The sequence below is a fragment of the Streptopelia decaocto genome (assembly GCF_964273445.1).
Source record: "Streptopelia decaocto genome assembly, chromosome: 1".
In the NCBI taxonomy this organism is placed as follows: Eukaryota; Metazoa; Chordata; class Aves; order Columbiformes; family Columbidae; genus Streptopelia; species Streptopelia decaocto.
In genome coordinates, this window is record NC_138663.1 from 94,341,210 (window position 1) to 94,362,518 (window position 21,309).

At 37.2% G+C, this 21,309-nt stretch overlaps 1 protein-coding gene across 1 annotated transcript in view; it reads right to left on the bottom strand.

Moving 5' to 3' along the window:
- OCA2 (OCA2 melanosomal transmembrane protein) overlaps positions 1–21,309 on the bottom strand; it is a gene marked incomplete at its 5' end in the record, with an annotated part of 179,585 nt that overhangs the window by 36,911 nt on the left and 121,365 nt on the right. Inside the window, 2 exons of the mRNA XM_082057575.1 lie at positions 4,929–5,022; positions 18,158–18,251. Coding sequence (XP_081913701.1) covers positions 4,929–5,022; positions 18,158–18,251 — 188 coding nt within the window. The remainder of the gene's footprint in view (positions 1–4,928; positions 5,023–18,157; positions 18,252–21,309) is intronic.

Consider the following 21,309-nt stretch of genomic DNA (forward strand, 5'->3'; position numbering starts at 1 on the left):
GGAAAATGACACTGAATTAGCAGGAATGAACAGGACTACAGCAGTCTAACACATAATTAAGGAGAGACATTTATATGGCTTCACAGAGCCCAATGTTTTTTGAAAAAAACAGTTATTTTCAGTAAGTTGTGTGAATAGGATACACAGTGGGCAGCAAAGAACATCACATTTGTCCTCCCACATACATGAATGACAGTTCTCACAGGAAGCACTGTTTCACAGTCTTTATGGGTTAGTGCTCTCAAGCAGGCATAAATGGGTTATTCTACTGTAAATATTTTTGCTGTGACTATCTCTCAAGACAAATCCCATGATGAAAATAAATTCTTTCCTAAGCTATTATCAGAAACCAATACTTTTTGACACTTCCAAATTATTGTTACTCACAGAGAAGACAGAATATTTATTCAGCTCTTCAGATGGCATATAAAGGGAGAGCAATGACATAAAAACGCAAAACCTGAAAGTATGCACAATACTTTCAGGATCGTGCCCAGCTGACATTACCACTGTAATTTAAATTAGGTCCTTAGGCTCATATCCTGTTCTTCTGGGCAGACTGATTTCCTCATGTATCAAATAATCTCATATTCTTATCCCATTACATAGAGTTATCCAACCCATTCTTCTCTTACCTTACCATGATATATTCACAGTCAACCAAAATTTGCTTGAAATAAAATTAGACTATTTCCCATAATACTCACTTTCTTTTTGTGTCAAATAGGTTCAACATTTATCTGTGATTCTTTTTTTTTATCACACCATGCATCACAGACACATAAGGGTGATTGGCATTGAATTACAATAGGATGAAGGAACATGACTTATTTTATATTTGAAATACTATCTATCTTTATAAGGTTATAAATGCCTCTCTTAAAGAGAAAATAAAAATCAAGCTGTAAAATTTATTAGCAAGTGGAAAGAAATAATTCAAGCCCCTACAGCAATGAAAACTTCTTATGTTCTGAAACTGGAAACAAATTTTTCATTGGTAACAAAAAGATTTCTGTGAGCCATTTTCATATTTCATAGGGTGGATCGACCTAGTGGAATGCTATACTGGAACAAACGAACTCAGAGATAAATTAGTAAAAATTTAAAAACTAACATGAAACGAAGCATCTAGATTAGAAGAGACATCTGCAATGCTATTTCTCTTATCTTTTTTCTCAGGAAAAATAAAGCTCCCTTGATTATTCTACAGTCATAATCAAGATGAAATCACTATGTTAACCTCTGGAAATCATTCAGGCAACAAGACTATACTGTTTTTATCTGACCATTCACCAAGAGAAATAGTACTGTCCTACATTTGGGAATTTCCTTTATGTTAAGATCTTATTTATGATTTAATATTTCTCTCATAAGTAGACTAAAAATCATATTATCTTTCATATATTATCTTTCCCTGCCTTCTGCTTATTCATATATGCTGTCCCTGAGCAATTACCTTCGTATTATTAACACATTAACACATATTAACACATATTAATACATATTATTGACTCCTAAATGGTCAAGACTAAAAAGAAACCTGCTCTTTTCTCCAGAGTCCTGATGCTCATTTGTTTGCTCTGATGTTTACCCTTGGCCATGTACAGCAAATATGCCACTGCTCTCTATCTCCTTTTCCAAAACCCACTGACTCACAATTATTTCAGTTTTTACCACTTAAATATTTTTCTTTGTGTTCATCCTCTAATTCACTTACTAGATCACATAGTACACCAATTCAATTTTTTCTCTGTCCATTGATGATTTGTTAATTAGAAACACATGTAGGCAAAGTATGAGAACTTGTTGGAGAGAACAGATACACTCACACTCAGCTAAGTAACATGAAAGCTGAAAGAGACTTGGATTTAACAGTGAATCACAAATTAAACAGAAATTTGAAATGGCCTAGATTAACAGTGAAAAAGCAAATAGCTCCATATTTTGCATTTAATCTTATATTTGTAAAATGGGAAAAAAGTAAGAGGGCTGTGCCTGGAATATTGTATTCAGCTCTGCCTTCTGCATTATTAGAAGAATAATGAAAAATTAGTGTTCATATGAGATTTTTTCAGGAGGAAAGATTAAAACACATAAATACAGTTTGATGATGAAGTTTTCATGGTGGAAAAGGAGTGTAATTTGGTTGGACTGGCTCCAAAAATGCAAGAGCATCTTTAACCAAATTGGTACACCTGAGCTTAATCTTCCTAGGTCTTTCAATTTTATTTTTGTGTTAACATTGCTTCTTCTCCTTTGAATTTGTGGTAGTCCAAATGAATCACACAGTGGCAGTTCTTCATTGTTTGCCTTCAGATTTCTTGGGCTGGTTAAAAGCTAGATCCCAGAATGGCTGAGCTTGGAAGGTACCACTGGGGATCACAAGCACCTTGGGGAACACCACTACTGCCTGGCCTCCAGCTGGATTTTGTGTTGCAAATCACAGTGCTGAGAACCTCTACCTTCTCCATGTCCCTTGTCAGCAGGTCGGTTACCCATTCGGTGACAGGCACACATGTCCCCTAATCTTCCTTTTGCTGCTAATACACCAGTAGAAACTCCTTTTTGTTGCCCTACCACCACGTATTACAAATTCAAAGGTAAGAATACTTCCATAGTGATAAAGTTTCTTAGAGTATTTTTATATTCTAAGGGACATGGGAATCTTTTAATTTTGGAGGAACATAATGAAGTGTCAAGACAAGCTCACAAGGGCCAGAAACAGCAAGTTGAATTCATAGCTACAGAGGGACCTTTTCTCACAGGCAATCTTGCCCTTCCCCTTGTGAGGACTGTTCAGACAGAACTGGTTTCTATATGTGTGGACAGGTAATGTGGGCAAAAGGAACAAGACCTGAATGCGTTCTGGGTAAGATACTCAGTGACACTGGCCAGCACACTCACAGCTGGGCATGTATGGCTGGGGCCTGGTATCTCCTCAACCAGCAGCCCATGTTGCACCAAAGACACCTTTTCAAAAGTCAGGCAGTAGAGGGCCATCATCTCCCCAGACATGGTAGCCATGATTTTTTCCCTGGTAACTCACAGGTGTTTGCAGGATGAGAAAGTAACAATCTGTGTCTTTAATTGTAGAAGCACTGCAGGGGACCCTGAATAGGAATGTGAAACCTAACGAGTGATCTTGAGCAAAGAGGAAGAAAGGCAGAAAAATCACTTCTTGCTTTAAGACAACCTTCATAAATAAAAGCAAGCAAGATCCAAATCCTCAAGGGATACATATAACACTTCTTAATGCCTCAGAAAATATTGAATGGGGGCACATTCAACTGAAACAAATCATTTTCTAAGACAAATTACAAAGGAGTTTATGATCTGCCTGCTCAGCGATTGAGAAGAAGCCAATAAAAGTTGGCTTTTAGATTCTTTCTGATAATTAATATCCATTGCTATCTTCCTGTCACCACTCTGGATTCAGTTGTCACTTCTTTGCTCACAATGGCTACAGTCTTCCCCAGTAATCATTTCTACTGAAAGCATAAGCATAGAAGATGATTTCAGAACAATCTGTATATTGTCTTTAGTGTTCCCAAAGAATACATTCCAGTGAATGCTGCTGAAGAGGCTGGTCAAGCTTTACATCTTTTTTTCTGCTTAGATACTCAGTCAGTGTCATGGAAGCTTTGAGAACATTTCATTACAAAACCTACACAGAAGACACTGTTAATGCTAAATACAAGTTAAATCCCGAAATTACAAGATGAACCCTTGAAAAACATGAACAGAAGAATCCACAAGCCCATTATTGCTGAATTACTATTGTTTTGTACAAGGGTTTGACATCCAAGAGTTCTGTTAGTTATCATTGTATACTGTGTAAGACTGTAGTTCGGTCTCAAAGGTCCTGACAACCAAGATTTTGATTTGGTAGGCATTCTGCCTTTCTAAAACATATCATCAGAAAACTATGGGTGAAGAAATATACTGTGTTGTGAGCAGGACATGCTCATAGCAATAATTTTTGCAAGAACGGTTCAGACTATCTTTTTCTTAACATTATAATTGGCTCTGGCCTAGACATCCCCGTATGTTTAAGCTTATCAGTTATGCAGGTTTGAAGGCTTTGAAGTAAACAATACAAAGGAAAACTGAGAAAGTACAAAATATTGGTTTGAATTTGACAGTATCCTCTTCCCCAAATATGCAGAAAAATAAAAAGGAATTATGTTTCTGTTAAATCAACTATACTTTAACTTCATGTCTAGTCTACTATTCACCCGTTTCCCTTCACACTTTTCAACCACAGTCTCAAAAACTGAAGGTGTTTGGAAAAATATTAAACTGTTGTATGCATTAAGTACATTAAGTATACCTTGTCATTTAAATTTCTGCTGAAGAATGATCTGCAGAGGAACTTCCGTTATCAAAAAACAATGATTAATTATTTATTAAACAATTATTAAATAACAACTTGAGCTATTACTAGCTGCTCATTGCACTTTCACTCACACCTGCTAAACAGTTGGTCAAAATAAATAATTGCTTTTAGATAAATAATTTTACTCATGGGATCATGGAGTAACCTAAACTGGGACATCCCACTTAGATGGAATATTCGTGAAAATGTGCAGATGAGAATATATGTTTAAACTGTATTTAACAATAAAGCAACAATTTACTATCTCTACAGAGCTGAAGATAAGTTTGAGGGTGATAAAGGAGGAATTTCTGAGGCTTTCTTTCTCCTGGGATTCCACTGTCTTCCACCACCTTTATGCATTCTATCCACAGAATGCAAAAATAAAGTGATCTGCCCTCCACCCACATTTCAGTTGCCAAAAAAAAAATTTGGGAACACAGGTCTATTTTATAGACCCTTTCACATGATTTTCTACTTGCAGGATCCATTGTTTGCCTATGCCCAGAGAAATAAAAGTGTCAGATTTAAGGCAAGAAGCTTAAAGTTGTACCTGAAAAACTCCATGAAAGAGAAGCCATACCCATGTTGTTCAGCAATTCCTGCACAAACAACGTTCGCAGATGCTCCAATCAATGTTCCATTACCTGCAGTTCAGAAAATAAATACCAGTTTACAGTTGTGCTCTGTTTGTCACCCGTCCTCTGTTTATTCTGCACTAAATTCCCAAGATGTATTAGTTAGAAAAGAAAAATCCATTTCTGTTGCATAGCCTTGAAAACATACAGACCATGTCTCCACATTCTATAAAAACTTCACGCTTTGAAATATAAGCCTGGTATCATTCTCTGATTCTACGTAAGGCAGAAAAATAAAGAAGGAATTTAACACCAATCTAGCAGTTGTCAAAATGACACCAGAGACTTGCATTCAAGACAAACTTGCTGGTTTTTGGTTTTACAGACACAAGGGTGGCACCATCACCATCTGAAAACAAAGGATTAAATAGTTTGAGGATGCTAAGAAAAACTGATGCTTTTTTTCCTTACACAAACCTAACACTGAGAAACTAGTGACCTTTTTATAAAGAGGGTAACTAATTGCCAAGACTTTTTATTTATTTTTTTTAGCAGAAATTTAAAACACAAGGAGTGGCACAATGAAGGGGAATTGATCTGTTTCACATCTCTTTGGTAAGGCAAAGGGATCACCACAGATACAAAGATTTCTTACTAAACTGCAATGGTTCTTTATTACATAAAAGAGTATAACTGCATTCACTGAGCTTCACCAAATTATATTATACAGGTCCCCTTAAGAGAGGGGGACAACAAAGAAAAATAATCTGTTGTGTTTAAAGTGTATCTATCCTTTTGAAAGAACTACATGCTTCTCTTTGCTCCTTAGCCTTTTCCAGTAACAAATTTATACCTGTGTTTTCTCTAAACTTTTAAAAATCTGGCAGAGAAGTCGGGTATTCAGAGCTCAAAAAGACCAACCTATTTTCTATAGCTTTCCCATAAGTAATGCCTCGGACTGAAATGCTGTATACTTGGCTTCCACAAAGCAGATGTCTTCAGCAAAAGTTTCTGATCTAAGGCACGACTCAGGAAGTGACAGTGACTCCTACATTCTGTTCCTTAACTTAAATTCTGGACAAAAGCAGTAACAATCTAAGAGAATTTTTTTTTTTTTAAATATACTATGGCAAATAATCTCTTTTGTCATATACCATGATATTGACAATCCTTTATTGTAAGCACAAGCCTTCCTTGGCTCCCATTGGCACATACTTACCCTTCTCATTGTGTCCCTGTTAAACATTACTGCTCAGTGGATATTCTTCTGGTCTGACTTTGAGAGAAACAGTTCAGAAGACAATTAATACTCCTTTTTTTTTTTTACTTAGTAAATGTTTGAGGTCAGCCAGAGATCAGTTTACCAAAGAATAGGTTAGAATAAAGGTAGGATTATTCCCCTAAGTATTCACACATGGCACCCGTATGGCCTTCTGCACCTGAAAGTGCATACAAAAAGAGTAAACTTCTAAAAATAATCTTTAAAAATAATAGAACACAAAATCAAATAAAATTAAGTGATAGAGTTCAGAAGTAAGGAAAAATGAGAGATAAGATGTGATGTGGAAGGAACATTGGAGGAAAAAAATCTTCCTCTTCCAGTAAGAAAAAGAGTAGGAGAAAGAGCTTGATTGAAAATATTTTCAAAGCCGTACCAGTGCCAGTGAGCTGTCAGACTGACCAGTCAAAAACCTGTATCTCACTATCCACTGACATTGGTATAGCTTTGAATTCAAACTGGGAAAGAGCGACAACTTATAGAAACAACTAACACTCAAAAACATTCCGGAGTTGGTTTTCTTTTAAACTTGATTTAATGAAAGCCAGAGCTTTCCAAGAAAAAGCCCTTATGTGACCAAATATTTTTCAAAATTGAGTCCAAAGAGAAAGCATGATTTTTATTTACTCCAGGATGGACAGTTATTATTGACAAAAAGTAGGCAGCAAACTGAGATTTTCATCCTGGAGTTGAGATCTGAACATGGATATCTGTTGACTCAGGTGAGTGGCCTGAACAACACCTATTAAGAGTTGGAGAGTAGTTTTGTTTTCTCATCAGCAGCCTCAAACAGCTCATGAGCTGTTCCTGCTATGGAATGAAAAAGAAGCTGATATCTTGCAGACAATGTGAGATGAGAAAAGCATGCCTCCCCACTCCCTGCATGTCTAAAGATATTAAATTGAACTTGGAACATCACCGTTCCTGGTAGGCTCTGGCAGGTAGAAGCCAAGAGAAAAAGTATGTGGCTTAATGTAAAAACAGAATAAATGAGCACAGCTGATGTTATTACAGAAGTCAGGCAGGAACACTTAAGGAATTTTCAATTCCAAAAGTAATCAGTAGTCTACAGCCTCCAAACATTTCATAAGAGGTTTCTGCTCTACATGTAGCACAGTCAAATATCACCATCAGAATAATATTACTGTAGACAACGAATATAACTCTGGCTTCAAATTAAAGAAAAAGGACTGAAACTGCATTGTCCCATGGCTGTGACTAGATACAGTCGAGATCTCCAAACAGCACATGCTCTATACTGTACACAGGCTATAGTAATGCCTTCATATAATGAAGTATTACAGAAAGAGTTTCTGCTTCAGCAGTGAATTGATTTCCCCAAGTAGATTTTACTTGAGGAGAAATTGTCACCTTAAATGTTATCTGAAAGGAGCAGCATTTCTTTTTCCTTTGTTCAGAGCATGTGTGCAGTTTAATGAGTTATTGGCTCAGCAGTCTTCAAAGAACTACATGGAAATTAACAGCAGAGGCAAACTTTTGTTTCTCCTCCCAGGAACATCTGTCTATATGGCAGACATTTAACTCAGGAGTGAAGCAGCAACACTGTGACCTCTGAATCACAGGTTAATGTACACGGAAACCTACACACCTTAAATCAAATCCAATTGATGCAAACAAAGGATAAGCATTTTCTAGAGCTTCACCTGGTCTTGACTTCATTTTTACATTATCTTCAATATTAAGAATAATAGAGCTTAAAAAGGATCGCTTGTTTGTGTGTTTAAAATGTTGTAACACATGGGCGAACTGTATCAAAGAATTATGTTGTAATAACCAATCTGTTTTGATTACTCATATTGAAACTTTTTTTGACAACTCCTACTGAAACTCATCCTATATCACAAGTCAGATGGTTATTAAAACAACTGGATTCATTACAATGAATTAAATATTTTCTTTATAATATCAATGTTATGTGATATGTTTGAGGTAAGCCATACATTTTATCCTACGTATCTATTCTGTCTTTTGTTCTTGGTAGACTACATGCATTCTTGTCAATAGTAACAATTCATAAACATGAAATCAAGAAAGATTTTTTTCTTAAAGAAAAAAATATCTTAATTTGAAGTGTGATCATAGAAATATACAGACATGCCACCTAAAGAGCTGGTGCTGATAAGGCTACAGAGAAGAAAATGATGGAGGAATCCTCACGGATCATACCCATTTTTCCATGGACCTGCCCTAGCTTTGAACAATCATTGCAGAAGCTCAGCAGAAGGTCTTCTACTGTTTCTGTCCAGAAAGGTGACATAAAAATATCTTTCCGACATTTCTCAAGGCAAACTACTTTGAATATATTTAGGGAATGTGAAATCAACTGCACATATAAGGAACTAGTCAACAGTCTTTGTTAAGTATAAATCTATCAAGAAAGGCTCAAAACCCACACATAAACCGTGCCTTTGCATCCTCAGCTATCTTAGAGGTACAAGCAGGAAGATGTTGACAAGGTTTGGTAAGTCTGATCTGATAACTGCCGTGTCTACCAGCCCTGACTCTTCCAGCCTTCTGCTTCGATTTGCAGCTACTTCTTCTCAAACCTGTTTTCAGTTATCACCCTCTGCTACATCGCTCCTTCAGAGACTGCCAAGTTTGAACCCAGAAACCACATACCACAAGTAATGCACCTCCCTTGGGCTCAAACAGTCTCTCCCTCAGTAAACAGAGTTTGCTCAGGTGACTATAATGTGAAATGCTCTGAAAATCAATTCTGGGAGAACTCATTAAGCTTACTAAAGGCAGGGGCTGGGAAATTGGGGTAGAACCATAGTAATCATAGCATTTCCTCTCACTTTAAGCCTAATTTTCAGTTCTTGATTTTTACTTGTCAGCAGCACATCTATCATATCTAAATACTGTTAGTTCTCGGGACTCTCTTTGGTATTGCCTAATTTTGTTTGCTCAAAAGCAAGCCTGACCCTTAGGTTTGCTGCACTAGTTTGTTTGCCTAGAGAATCCCCTCAAAGTGCCTGGTAGGATTAGTGTTTACTACTCAAAGCACTGAGAAACCAAAGAGAAAGGATTATCACTAATAAAGCCATTTGTCCTAGCGTGAGCAGCCTTCATAAACAGTAACTTTCTCAAACATAAAGGTGATAGTGCCTTGTGCAACAGCAAGCAAGCTTAAAAGTGGATTGTCTACAGAAAAGTGTTGCTTTGTTGTGAGCATTTCAGACCATTTCTCTTCCATGTGGTCTGACAGTGGATAACGCTACACCTGTGCTTAACTGAGAGACTTTCTGAGTCTTCTCTTCCCTGTATCTCTGGCTATCTAATGCAGATGCAAAAAGACTACCCTGTTTCCATGTCAACAGAAGCCATGAAAACAGCTTTTCCTTGGCTGTGGACAAACATCTGTGCAAGGACCAGATTTACACAGGCACAGATATTTGCAGTGCTTTGTCCCAGGCAAGAGTTCTCACTCTGAAACCAGGAGTTTGCTCTGGAGCCATAGGGTGAGAATCCTCAGCCCTGCTTTGTTGCTGTAATCAAACCGCGCCATTACAGTGTCAAAGCAAAACTTATTGGAAGACAGCTCCTTCCTTCCTTTCTGTCCATTTTTGAAAGAAAACTGTGCAGTCTTCCACATGCTTTACATCACTAAATAAAGGTAGACTGATGTGTGCAGCTTCTTTCCATAGCATATTCCATTTCTCTATTTAAAGCACCAACTGAGCAAAAGTAACATTTGGTTACAGAAGTAAACAATGGACAGGGGTGGTTTTGGTTAGCGTTACAGGAGACAGACTTCATAGTTTTCAGAAATTTTCTGTTTCACACAAAACTAATCCAGATTTGCCTCATTAAACAAAGCCATTTATACTCATCTGTTAAATGTCTACAAGTCTTGAATATCTTCTAATTATTTTTATGTGTAAAAATTAACAAGCCCTGGATAATCAAACTTTGCAGTCCATAAAGAGCTACAGAATCAAGGTCAATTAAAATATTAACAGTTCCTAAAATAACAAGGAACCACAAGTCATAGGCAGCAAGGGGAAGAAGATATGCATGAACTCATTCAGCATTGTTATATGTTATAGATTGCATACAAAATCAACTTCTTTTTTTTTGTAATGGGAATTTTCTGCACAAATACGTACATACAAAGTTTATTGGAAAAAGAAAAAAAAATGTGAATCAAAGTTCTGAGTTAACTTATAAAAAAATTCATTGAACAGTATTCAGTCCAACACTTCTAATCAGGTGAACTTCGCCATTTTTTATTACCACTACTACACCACCAGTAAGACAGTTACTGTAAGTATTGCACTATTCAGTGCTCATTACTTTCTTTTGCTATAAGATGAAAAGGTGACATTTAAATTTGTCACTTTTCTACCAGAAGTGTGAAATAAATAAGGCAGGCTGCTGAACTTCTTGTACTTGCTGCTTTAATGACATAAAAAAAATCCATAAGCTTCTTTCAAATCCAGACATCTGTAAGAGACAAAATCTGAGGAGAATAACTAAAGTCACCTCTCTCCTCAAAGGCAACTTGCGCGGTACAAGGGTAAAATAAACGGGTATAACAAGGGAGAGTGTAAGCACTGTACTCTGACATGCCATTCCCTCATGGCCTAAACATATATTCAAGTAGGTTCCATTTAAAGCCTTTAATGCTGCACACAAGCCCCAGTTTGCACATTTTTTTTATTTCTGATTTTAGATTGAGTGGCTAAAACTGTGCCAGCTCAGTTTCACAGCTTCTCAAACATGGCAGTATTAGGGATCAAATATTGCAAAATAGTATAGACAGCTGGCATAAAAGTACATTGTTCATCTTTATCATAACTTACTTTGAAGCTGAGCAGAACAAGATGATGTTAATTAAATATATATATATATATGTCCCTCCATTAAGATATTTTAGAATTTCAAGCTGCTTTAATTTTAGATTCTGACTTAAATCAAATTGACTTTTGATTGGAGCCTACCTGTTATGTTTTGCTATGGGTCAGGTGCCTTGTTTACACAGTTTAACAACTCCCACTAGTGTCCATTTTTGGTTTAAGTGTGCTAACCACAACTGTGCTATTTATTAATATTTATAGATAATATATTTAGGGCATGATTATAACTTTCTTTAGCATCATACAGAGCTTCTAATTCATCAATATAAATCAATATGGATATTGCAGGCTGAGATTTTTTTCTCTTCTCTGCTGCACCACTCAAGATACAGAAAAGGGGAGATTGTCTGGAAAGTGTCTACAGAGGAAGGAAAGTAGATAGTCCGTTATTATCTTCTGCACTTAAGCGTTTTGAAGCTTACTATAGCTTCACTGTCTTGTTCCGTCTGATAGTCTGAGTGCTACCTTCTAACAGAATATACCTCTTCCTCTGACAACTATGCAGAGTCTGTATTCCTGTATTGCAGCAACTCACCAATACAACGTAATGAGTTTGAATGTTCTATATTATTCTGAAAATAGAAGTGGCCAAGGCTTCTGGAAAGAACCTTCTGTAATTCATGATAGACAAATGCATAAAGCAAGTAAATATAGTTAAACAAAACTGCACATATGCTTTGTAGGAGTCTTCGATGTCATCTCTGATCATTATCCTATCTCTAATTTGCAGAACTTCATAGCATGCAATTATTTAACACAGATTGAAAACCATTGATACAAGCATTTCAAATTCATGAGTAATGCAAGAGTTATAAACAAGTGATTTTGATGTTTGGTATAAATTATTTTTCTAAATCTATATAAAATAGAACAGAATTCTACATATTACAGAAAGCTCTCTTCCTTTCCATTTTAAAATCTAAGATTTATCATTGAAACAATAAATCCTCATCAGTATAGGTGAAACAGCATCCTTTACCCCATATACTTCATATTTCATCCTTAATAACATACATAGATCTATATATGCATGTCTGCCAAGGTAGCTCTTTCCAGGCTTAGAAAAATGTCCTTGCTCAGAAAAATTGACAAGGTTCAATACGTTTGGTTTTTTTTCCATATTAACTCAGTGTCTTAAGGGCAAACAAGCCTCTGATATTGCCTGGACACAGACAAAGGTACATCTATCAATGGTACACACTCAGTTTTAGCTGTTTTTACATCCCACATTCACAACTTTCTTCTGTATATCCCCCATGCCACAGAGGATTATCTTTGGTAGTCTTAAAGATTAGAGAATCTACTTTAGCTGCGAGGGCTCTGGTAATGAGGCTGGCTCTTACACCAAGCATTTTACAGAACTGCTGGGCTTCAAGGACTTCATGCTGAAAAAGTATGAATATAGCCCAGAGTTTGAATGTTGTGAAAGAGCTAAGGAAAACAGCAGGTGGATTTTTATAAAATGTTACACATGCTGGCTGTTTCAGAAAATTGCAAGAGGACAGTTTTGGTACTCAAATATCAATAGAGAGAAAAGATTCCTTGTGCTTATATCTGATGATGTTGTTCTTCATGCTACAACAAAACCCCAAAATTTTCATTTAACACCTGAATGAGTTCTTCATTAAGAACAAGCAACTAGAACTGCCATTGACTGGATAGATAGCAATCACTGTTTAAGTCTGTGTTACTTATTCCGTTGTTGCAAACATCATAGACACAATGCAAAGTATATTCAAAATGTAAATCAGATATTTAGTGTAAGACACACAAAATACCTGCTTTATTTTGCTTCTCGATCTGTACAATATAGAGGCACTGCTAAAGACTGCACTGAGTTCTTTAGAAAAAAACTGAGAGACATTTCCTAAATTTCCTTGTTTGTTTTGCCTACTGTTCAAAGTCAGGAGCAGCAACATCCTTTTCCTTCGAAAGATGTCAACTCAATCCCATTGCCCAAAATACCACCCTTTGATTTGGATTATGAGTTGTTTATCCAGAGATAAAATATTTATCTAAATCAGGGCTATCTAGCTCACAAGACATAAAACTGAGCCCCAGGATTTCTCATCACAGAAAGACTACAATGGCCTTCAGAAACAATAGGAACTTTCAATATCAGTGACCTGCTTAAATTCAAGCTCACATAAAGACATTCTCTTCACTAAAACTTCTTCCTATAGATTCAATTACACATTGTATGCAACAATCAAGTTCAAAACCCAATCTGAATAGTGGTCCTCTTTAACAAGTGCTATATTTTTACTCCATACATTCAGTTGTTAATATACTTTTTGAATCTTTCAAATTGAAAATTGTTATACAAATTTGATCTATTGTAACTGTAAAAGAACTTTGAAGGATGTACAGTTGTGCTTTTTTCATAGTATTAATTATTCTGTATTTTAATACATTTTATGTTTTATTGAAGGCTACCACTTTTCCCTCATATTGCAAAGAAGGAGGGTTGGTTTAGGGATATAAATAATATTTCTAGGTTTATACCTTAACTGCGTCTGGAGCTTTAGAACTAGTTTAGGATTTTATTGAGCAGGATCAGCAGGAATAATAAATCAGTGATACTCCACTGTGCAGGACCCCGTGTGCACAGGGGACTGAAGGAGGGGTGCCAAGAAACAGAATAGCTATAGTGCTGGACCACTGAGAGGAATCCAACTGTTTAGCTACACTGTAGGTTGCACTCCTTTAATAGCTGTAATTAGCACAGTGTCCTGTGGATAATGGATTTTGTTCGCACCTGGATTTTGACCCTATAAGGTTAGAAGAAAAGAGCCAGCCGTCCCCTCCTCCTACTTGCTTTCTTGAAGTAGAGCCTACAACTGAGTTTGTGTGGCCAAAACGACACAGCTGTATGCATCGTAGAGATTGCTTCTTTCTGCAAGAGTGTGACAATTATGACTTTCTGGTGTCATCCTCCAGGAAAATACACAGAGAAGAAAAATAGTGAAAAACTATACACTGCAGAAAATATTTCCTTTGGACTTTAGTGATAGTCACTGCAGCAGAGATATTTACCGCACTTTTCTACAATAGCAACTGAAGACTCAAAAGGTAAGGACTTTCAAATACGAGCTCAGTCATTTTTTAGCTCAAGCTCCGTTTTTTCTTTTCCAAAACATACTTTCTATAAATCATGAAAAAAAAAAAAAAAAAGAAAGAGATAAAAAGACAAATACATGCCAACTCTTTAAATGTCAGATGTAAAAAGACCCTTCAAATAATATCTTAGCTATAGCCTCTCCATCTCAGTGAAGAATTTGCTTCTACACAATTGAACGGTCTTAACAGATGGATTTCTGGCTGTGTACTTACTCAATTTGAGTTGAATCCTTATTTCCTGTTATTTTAAAACTTATGAGCCCATAGAAGCCATGCAACTAAATCTCCTCTTGCTCTGAAATTACTGAAGTTAGCAATCTTCATTTATCCTCCAAAATTTTAGGGTAGCATTCCCTAGATGCTTCTGGAAGATCTATATACAACTCAGTTTCAAGAGTTGCCATAATTTTGTCATGTACTAGAATAGGAAGCCTTAACAAATAAAGCTTTATTCAATATCCTCACCCACAAAAGAAATACAGATGCAGATTCATCACAGATTCACCACAGAAAACAAGTGAATTCCTTGTTAATTTCCTTTAGTTTACTTTAAACTTCCTGTTTTCCTTCCCTTCATGGCCAAAACATAATTGAAATCCTGGCAGATAGTACATAAAAAGAAGATGAGAAATACAATTTTGCCAGCTAGTACTTGACCTGATCATTAATGCCCAGACAGGCATGAACTAATTGGGTCATTCATCATTCAGAAGTCCAAATTAGTTTGACCTGGTTTTGGGCATTCCTCACAGCTACTGAAGTTCTGCATGTGAGGCGCTCTGATGTTCTCTGCACAGATCTGGCATTTTCAGTGGATGAAAAAACATCTATCTCCTGGACATGCTGGTCTACCCATCACCAGAAAGCCTGGAGCAGCCAGACTCCGAACTTACCACTCAATTTAAGTTCTTAAAGGTAGGTGGGACAGATATAAACCTGAGTTTCCAGAACCAGATCCACTGAAAAAAAACTATCAATCACATTTATTTCTTAACTGTGTAAGATTGACCAGACCTGAGCAAGAAAACTTCTGCCAGAATAGAACTGGCAAACTCAAAGGAAGACCCAAAGATTTCCAAATTGTGACCATCTAATCAGGAATTGCCCGTGGCCACCACTGACTGTTCTCAGCTTCCTTGACTAAGAGGCAGAATTTTTCATCCTTTCTCACTTTCAGAGACACATTTTACAGAGCAAAGAGCTTCTACACAGTATTCATTTACACCTTATGTCTGAGCCCAATTCCATGAAAGACAGAAATTTGATAGCAGCAGCTCTCTCTTTTGGGAGACACCGCTGAAGATGACAACAATGTGGCAGTTACACTGGCAAAGGTCTCTTCATCTTGCTTGAGACTGATCATGCCTTCTTTCATTTCCAGGAAAACAGCTAAAGCAGTGAAGGAAAATTACTGTCTTTCCTCATCTTATCATCTTCCAAACCCATGGCTACCTGTGCACTTTGTGACAATAGAAAAAAGTAATTGCATCCACTGGAGAATTTTCAGGACAAAACGTTTCATGGCATTTTCCAAGGTGCATAAATGGTGACGCTCCTCATGGACACATAAGCATACATCAGTGTTTACTCTGAACCCCAGAAATCCTACCAAATGACAAGAATTGAAGCTCCGCGTTAGTTAGTAAACAACTAACCCTGAAATTTGTAATTATAATGTGTTATTTTTTTCAGACTCTTCTGCAAAATGTCTTTGGTTGCATAAGCAGTGATAAGGTCCAACCTTTTGCCTTAAGCAGCAGGCAGTAATGATATAATTGTCATCTACCCCTTCCACAGTGGGATTAGCCTACCTTGAGGATTCTTTCACACTACTTCAGTGCTGATAAGACTTTTCTTTTGGAAATAATTTTTAAAGGTCATCAATACTTCCTTTAAAAAAAAAAAATCCCTTTTCCCCCACATTTGGGGGCTATGAAACCCTTCAAAGCAAAAGCTTTTCTATGCTTTTGTTTCCTTAAAAACAAGGTGCTGTCCTTTAGCTTTTAGTTTTGACATGGGAAAGTCAGAAGCATATTAGTTTTCAGGCCAAAACTCTTATGAGACCTTTGCCAGTATAACTCAGCATGTGCTCAGCTTTATTGTAATAGAGCACAATCTGGAAAGTTTAAGCTTTTGCTAAAAATGATAATCTTCTAACTTTTTATCCAAATATTTGTATGGAGCCCATCTGAATACCTGGGCACTTCCTATGGATCTTTGGTGCCTTTAATTAAAATAATTCCCATGGTACTATTTATATTTTTACTTTTGTTTCATAGTGCATACACACAGAAGTCACTGTTAAAATCCCAGAACTCCTTCAACAAATTAAATTAAAATAATTTGGGTTAAGATTATAACTGATACTTTAGGAAAATTGGCTGAGATTTGTAAAGGCTCCAAGGCTGGTGAAATACCTCCCACTCAGAATATGTCAGCATAAACTCACCAACTTTATATTCCTTATGAGCTTTTGTTGTTGTTGTTGTTGTCTTTTTTGTTGTTTTGTTTATCGGAAGGTTTAATGAAATCAGAATATGTTCGGTGATTAGCAAATTATGAAGAAAGATTGTTTTTATGGCAAACATCTATATAAAAATATTCTGATTATTCAAAACACCGGTTTTAAAGAGGAACAGATCAAAGCCACAATATAATGATGAGTAATTATGAGTACAAAAAGATATTCCTCCAATGAACAACTGTTGTTTGATATAAATTGTCCTGCCTTTGCAACATGCTCTTAAAATTTGGTCTCTAAATTACATCACTATGATCTTTGTTAAGTATTAAGGTCACTGACACTAGCAATCAGTTAGCTAAATAAATGAACTTCTATTACAGGCAAAACTATTTTTAGGTTTAATCTCTGTAAAGTCAAGGAAACCATGTGGAGGGGCATAGAGGGGGAGAAGGCATGGACTTATTGCAGAAGACTGTTTTGTCCATTTTAACTTTATTTAACCTGACTACCTAAATATTTAGGGATCCAGCCACAGCCCAATACAATGCAATTAACATTAAACTTCTCAGTCATTAAAAAAAAAAAAAAACAAAACACAAAAACCCACAAACCTTTCTTTCTCATTAAAAACTTACACATTTTAATTACACTTAGTACACTTGCTGCTTGGAAAAGTTGCAACACCTTCATAAGCCACTTGCAAAATGTAAAAAAAAATAATCAAGTTTAAACTTCAGTTTAAAAGCTAATGAATGACTATTCTCTGTTATTGTTATAACAAATAGGGGGGGAAACCTGGGCCTACAATATATACACGGTACCTTTTCAGTTAAAAAAAAAAAAGTAATGAAACCACCTGCTTGTTCTGTGCTAATGCACTGACAATGCAAGAAACCTCAGTTAACACCAAGATAGGTACTAGGGGAATGGTTATTAGCTTTCATTATCAGAGGTACATTTCCCAAAGGCTTCAAAAAGACTTTCCTTAGAGTAAGGGATGCTAAACAGGTGAGCAAATGGATACTCAAACCATTTCTGTAAATCAGGCAGAAAGCCTCCCAGTGACTTCAGCAGACTTTGGATCAAACCTTCAGATCTCAATTATTACGCATTTTCTGCATCTCTTCAAAGAGCAATGATGGGTCCCTGTTCTGAAAGCTAAATGTATCTTTGTATTTTCTCTCACAAAAGATCAGAATCCTATAAGCACCATCTGGACTGCTGCTTTGTGCGTCTATACTTTATGCAGATGCAGCCTTCAAACACTGACTGCAAGAATCCTACTGTAGCAGCAGGCAGTGGCTTGGATCCTTATTCGGGAGTCCTTTGAAGTCAAAGAGGCTGAATCAGGCCCTCCCTATGCTTTTGCATAATAAAAACATTGAACCTATTGTGCCAGTTTATACATGCTATAATTGCATAGCTATTACCTTTTGTCAGCTTTCTCAGATAAACTCTTACCTCCAAGGCATGCACCCATGGCCAATGAGAAGATTAATGGTTTCATAGGCAAGTTAACATCAGGATCTTTACTCAGGTTGAGAAGCACAGGAATCTGTGGTTTAAGAAGAGATAGTCAGGAGACATCCAACCATCAGCAAAAACATAAATAAAATTCATTCAAGTAAACAAATTAAACCACCAGTAAGTCCAAAGAATAACTTGTAGGTGTTTGGGGGTTTTTTTCTCTGTCTTTTTTTTTTTTACTTAGTATCTTTGCATCATATTCTCAAACTCTGCTCATTTTTCCTCACTGCACTAGTACCACAAGCCACAGAGAAGGTATCTGCAATGTTATGCCAAGCCTGACACAGGCACTGCTAACAAAACTGAGAATCTTGTTAGGTTATAAGTGCCTCTCATTAGATCCTTCTGGTTCAACAGGGATCTGCAAGTGACTACAAATAAATTCCCCCTCCATTTCTTGAAACCTAAGGGACAGAGCTATATCTCCTCTTCCTGCTGGACGCAGCTGTCAGAGATGCCCAGACCTTCATCATCAAGATGCCTGTAGACCATATGTCAATAACTAAAAAAATCCGGAAGGCTAGTTATAATGAAAGTGTCTGATCTGATAGGGAAAAACTGAGGAAGAACAATGTGGCAGGCTTCTGAATTCATAAGCAGTGCTGAGCTATTTTACTTTCTGTTTACCAGAGAACATAGATTTAGCTCACTGGGAAACGTTTGCAAGCTTTATGAGTTTCATTTAATCATTTTAGCAAATAAAATAAAATAAAATAAAATAAAATAAACCCCCTGAAATGTCAAATGAGGCTTGTAGGGAGACACAATAGACTTCATTAGGCAATTGGTATAGAGCCCAAAAATAGACCAGGCAGGTTTTCTAGTATCACCAGATCTTAGTCAGTAACACCCTTCAAATCTAAACAACTTTCACCTTAGTTGGGAAAAACTGGTTTGTGTTCAACTGAATTGTGTAACCACTTGGTTTGAAAGAAAGGTGCAATCAGTACCTGTAGAGAGAAAGTCATTAGCAAGGAGAGAGGTGATAATGTTATTAACCTGTTTTTAATGTGCACAGAGGTTTATGGGACCAAAGGGAGACAGAAAGAATAAGTAAACATGGAACAGCAAGAGGTCAAGCAGGAAAGGATTTGTGGAAATAACTGTGATATGCCTTAAAATTAATGCTTTTTCAGAATCTAGGATTTTCAGTGGTGAATAGAGTGAACAAAAGACTTTTAATCCTTCAATTTGTCATTTGAATGTATTTCACAGGTCCACCTCAAGGGGTATGATTTCAGAGATGAAGTAGCTGCTTCCTGAAAAATGTTTGCTCTGACTGACGCTCACCTCTACTGACTGTGTGTTTTCTTTTGGTATGGTGCAATATGTAGGCTTTATGAAGAATTACAACCCTTCTCTCATCCCTCCTGTCAGTGGTGTTAATCATCCCTCTTAAATTCTGTTAATTGATTAATCTGCATGAGTTAATATTGAAACAATTATTACTGAATTGCCCGAAAATGTCTGTTTCAATTTTAAGGCCTGAAGAAGGTTCAGCATGCCCAACATATTAGAATCACAGAGTCACAGAATGTTAGGGATTGGAAGGGACCTCAAAAGATCATCTAGTCCAATCCCCCTGCCGGAGCAGGAACACCTAGATGAGGTTACACAGGAAGGTGTCCAGGCGGGTTTTGAATGTCTCCAGAGAAAAAGACTCCACAACCCCCCTGGGCAGCCTGTTCCAGTGTTCTGTTACCCTCACTGAGAAGAAGTCTATTCTCATAATTAAGTGGAACCTCCTGTGTTCCAGTTTGTACCAACTGCCCCTTGTCCTATCATTGGTTGTCACTGAGAAGAGCCTGGTTCCATCCTTGTGACACTTACCCTTTACATATTTATAAACACGAATGAGGTCAACCCTCAGTCTCCTCTTCTCCAAACTAAAGAGACCCAGCTCCCCCAGCCTTTCTTCATAAGGGAAATGCTCCCCTCCCTTAATCATCTTTGTGGCTCTGCACTGGACTCTTTTGTCCTCCTTGAACTGAGGGGCCCAGAACTGGACACAATATTCCAGATGTGGTCTCACCAGGGCAGAGTAGAGGAGGAGAAGAACATCTCTCGATCTACTAACCACCCCCCTTCTAATACACCCCAGGATGCCGTTGGCCTTCCTGGCCACAACAGCACAATTCTGGCTCACGGTCATCCTGCTGTCCACCAGGACCCCCAGGTCCCTTTTCCCTACACTGGTCTCCAACAGGTCATTCCCCAACTTATAGTGGTACCTGGGCTTGTTCCTGCCCAGATGCCAGACTCTACACTTGCTCTTCTTATATTTCATTAAATTTTTCGCCACCCAACTCTCCAGCCTGTCCAGGTCTCGCTGGATGGCAGCACAGCCTTCTGGCATGTCAGCCACTCCTCCCAGCCTGGTGTCATCAGCAAACTTGCTTATCTGTCTTTTTTCCATGAAAGTCATGAAAGGTTTAATTTCTCTCACAAACTTTTCTTCTCTCAAACCATCGCTGCCAGAACATGATACGCAATTCAAACTGCAGTTGTATTTATTGCAAAACATTGTCATATTTTAACATAAAACAAAATTCAAACACAAATACTAAAATCACAGGATAAACTGTCTTGCTCAACCTAAATAAACCACCTTTTCCTGCTATATAATTTTGATCAGAGAACCCAAACCAATTATTTAGTTCCCCAGATTTATTTGCAAGTATCCTGATGCACTACAGTAACTCAATTGTTGCAGGACACAATCATGAACTGTGCAGACTAGCAAAAGCTTTTTAAATTAGGTGACTCCGTGTGCATACTCTGCACAGTACAGAGAAGGTAGTTAGGCAGAGGAGATTAAAATTATAATCCTATTTTCTTGCTGTTGAGGTCAGTCCTAAAGCCAGTGCCAGCCAGCTCCCAAGTGCAGAGCAAGTAATGCCATTTTCACACCCCACGGGTGAGAACCATGCAGAAAGCAGAGCTTCTACAACCCTCCAGAAGCCCCCTCCCTAATTACAGTGCTGTGAAGGACAGGAGAAGAGGGAAGCAAAACAGAGATCCCAGGCAGAAAGTCCATGAGGTAATACTCTTCTAGGTATTTGCAGTCCTATATGCATAATACTCCC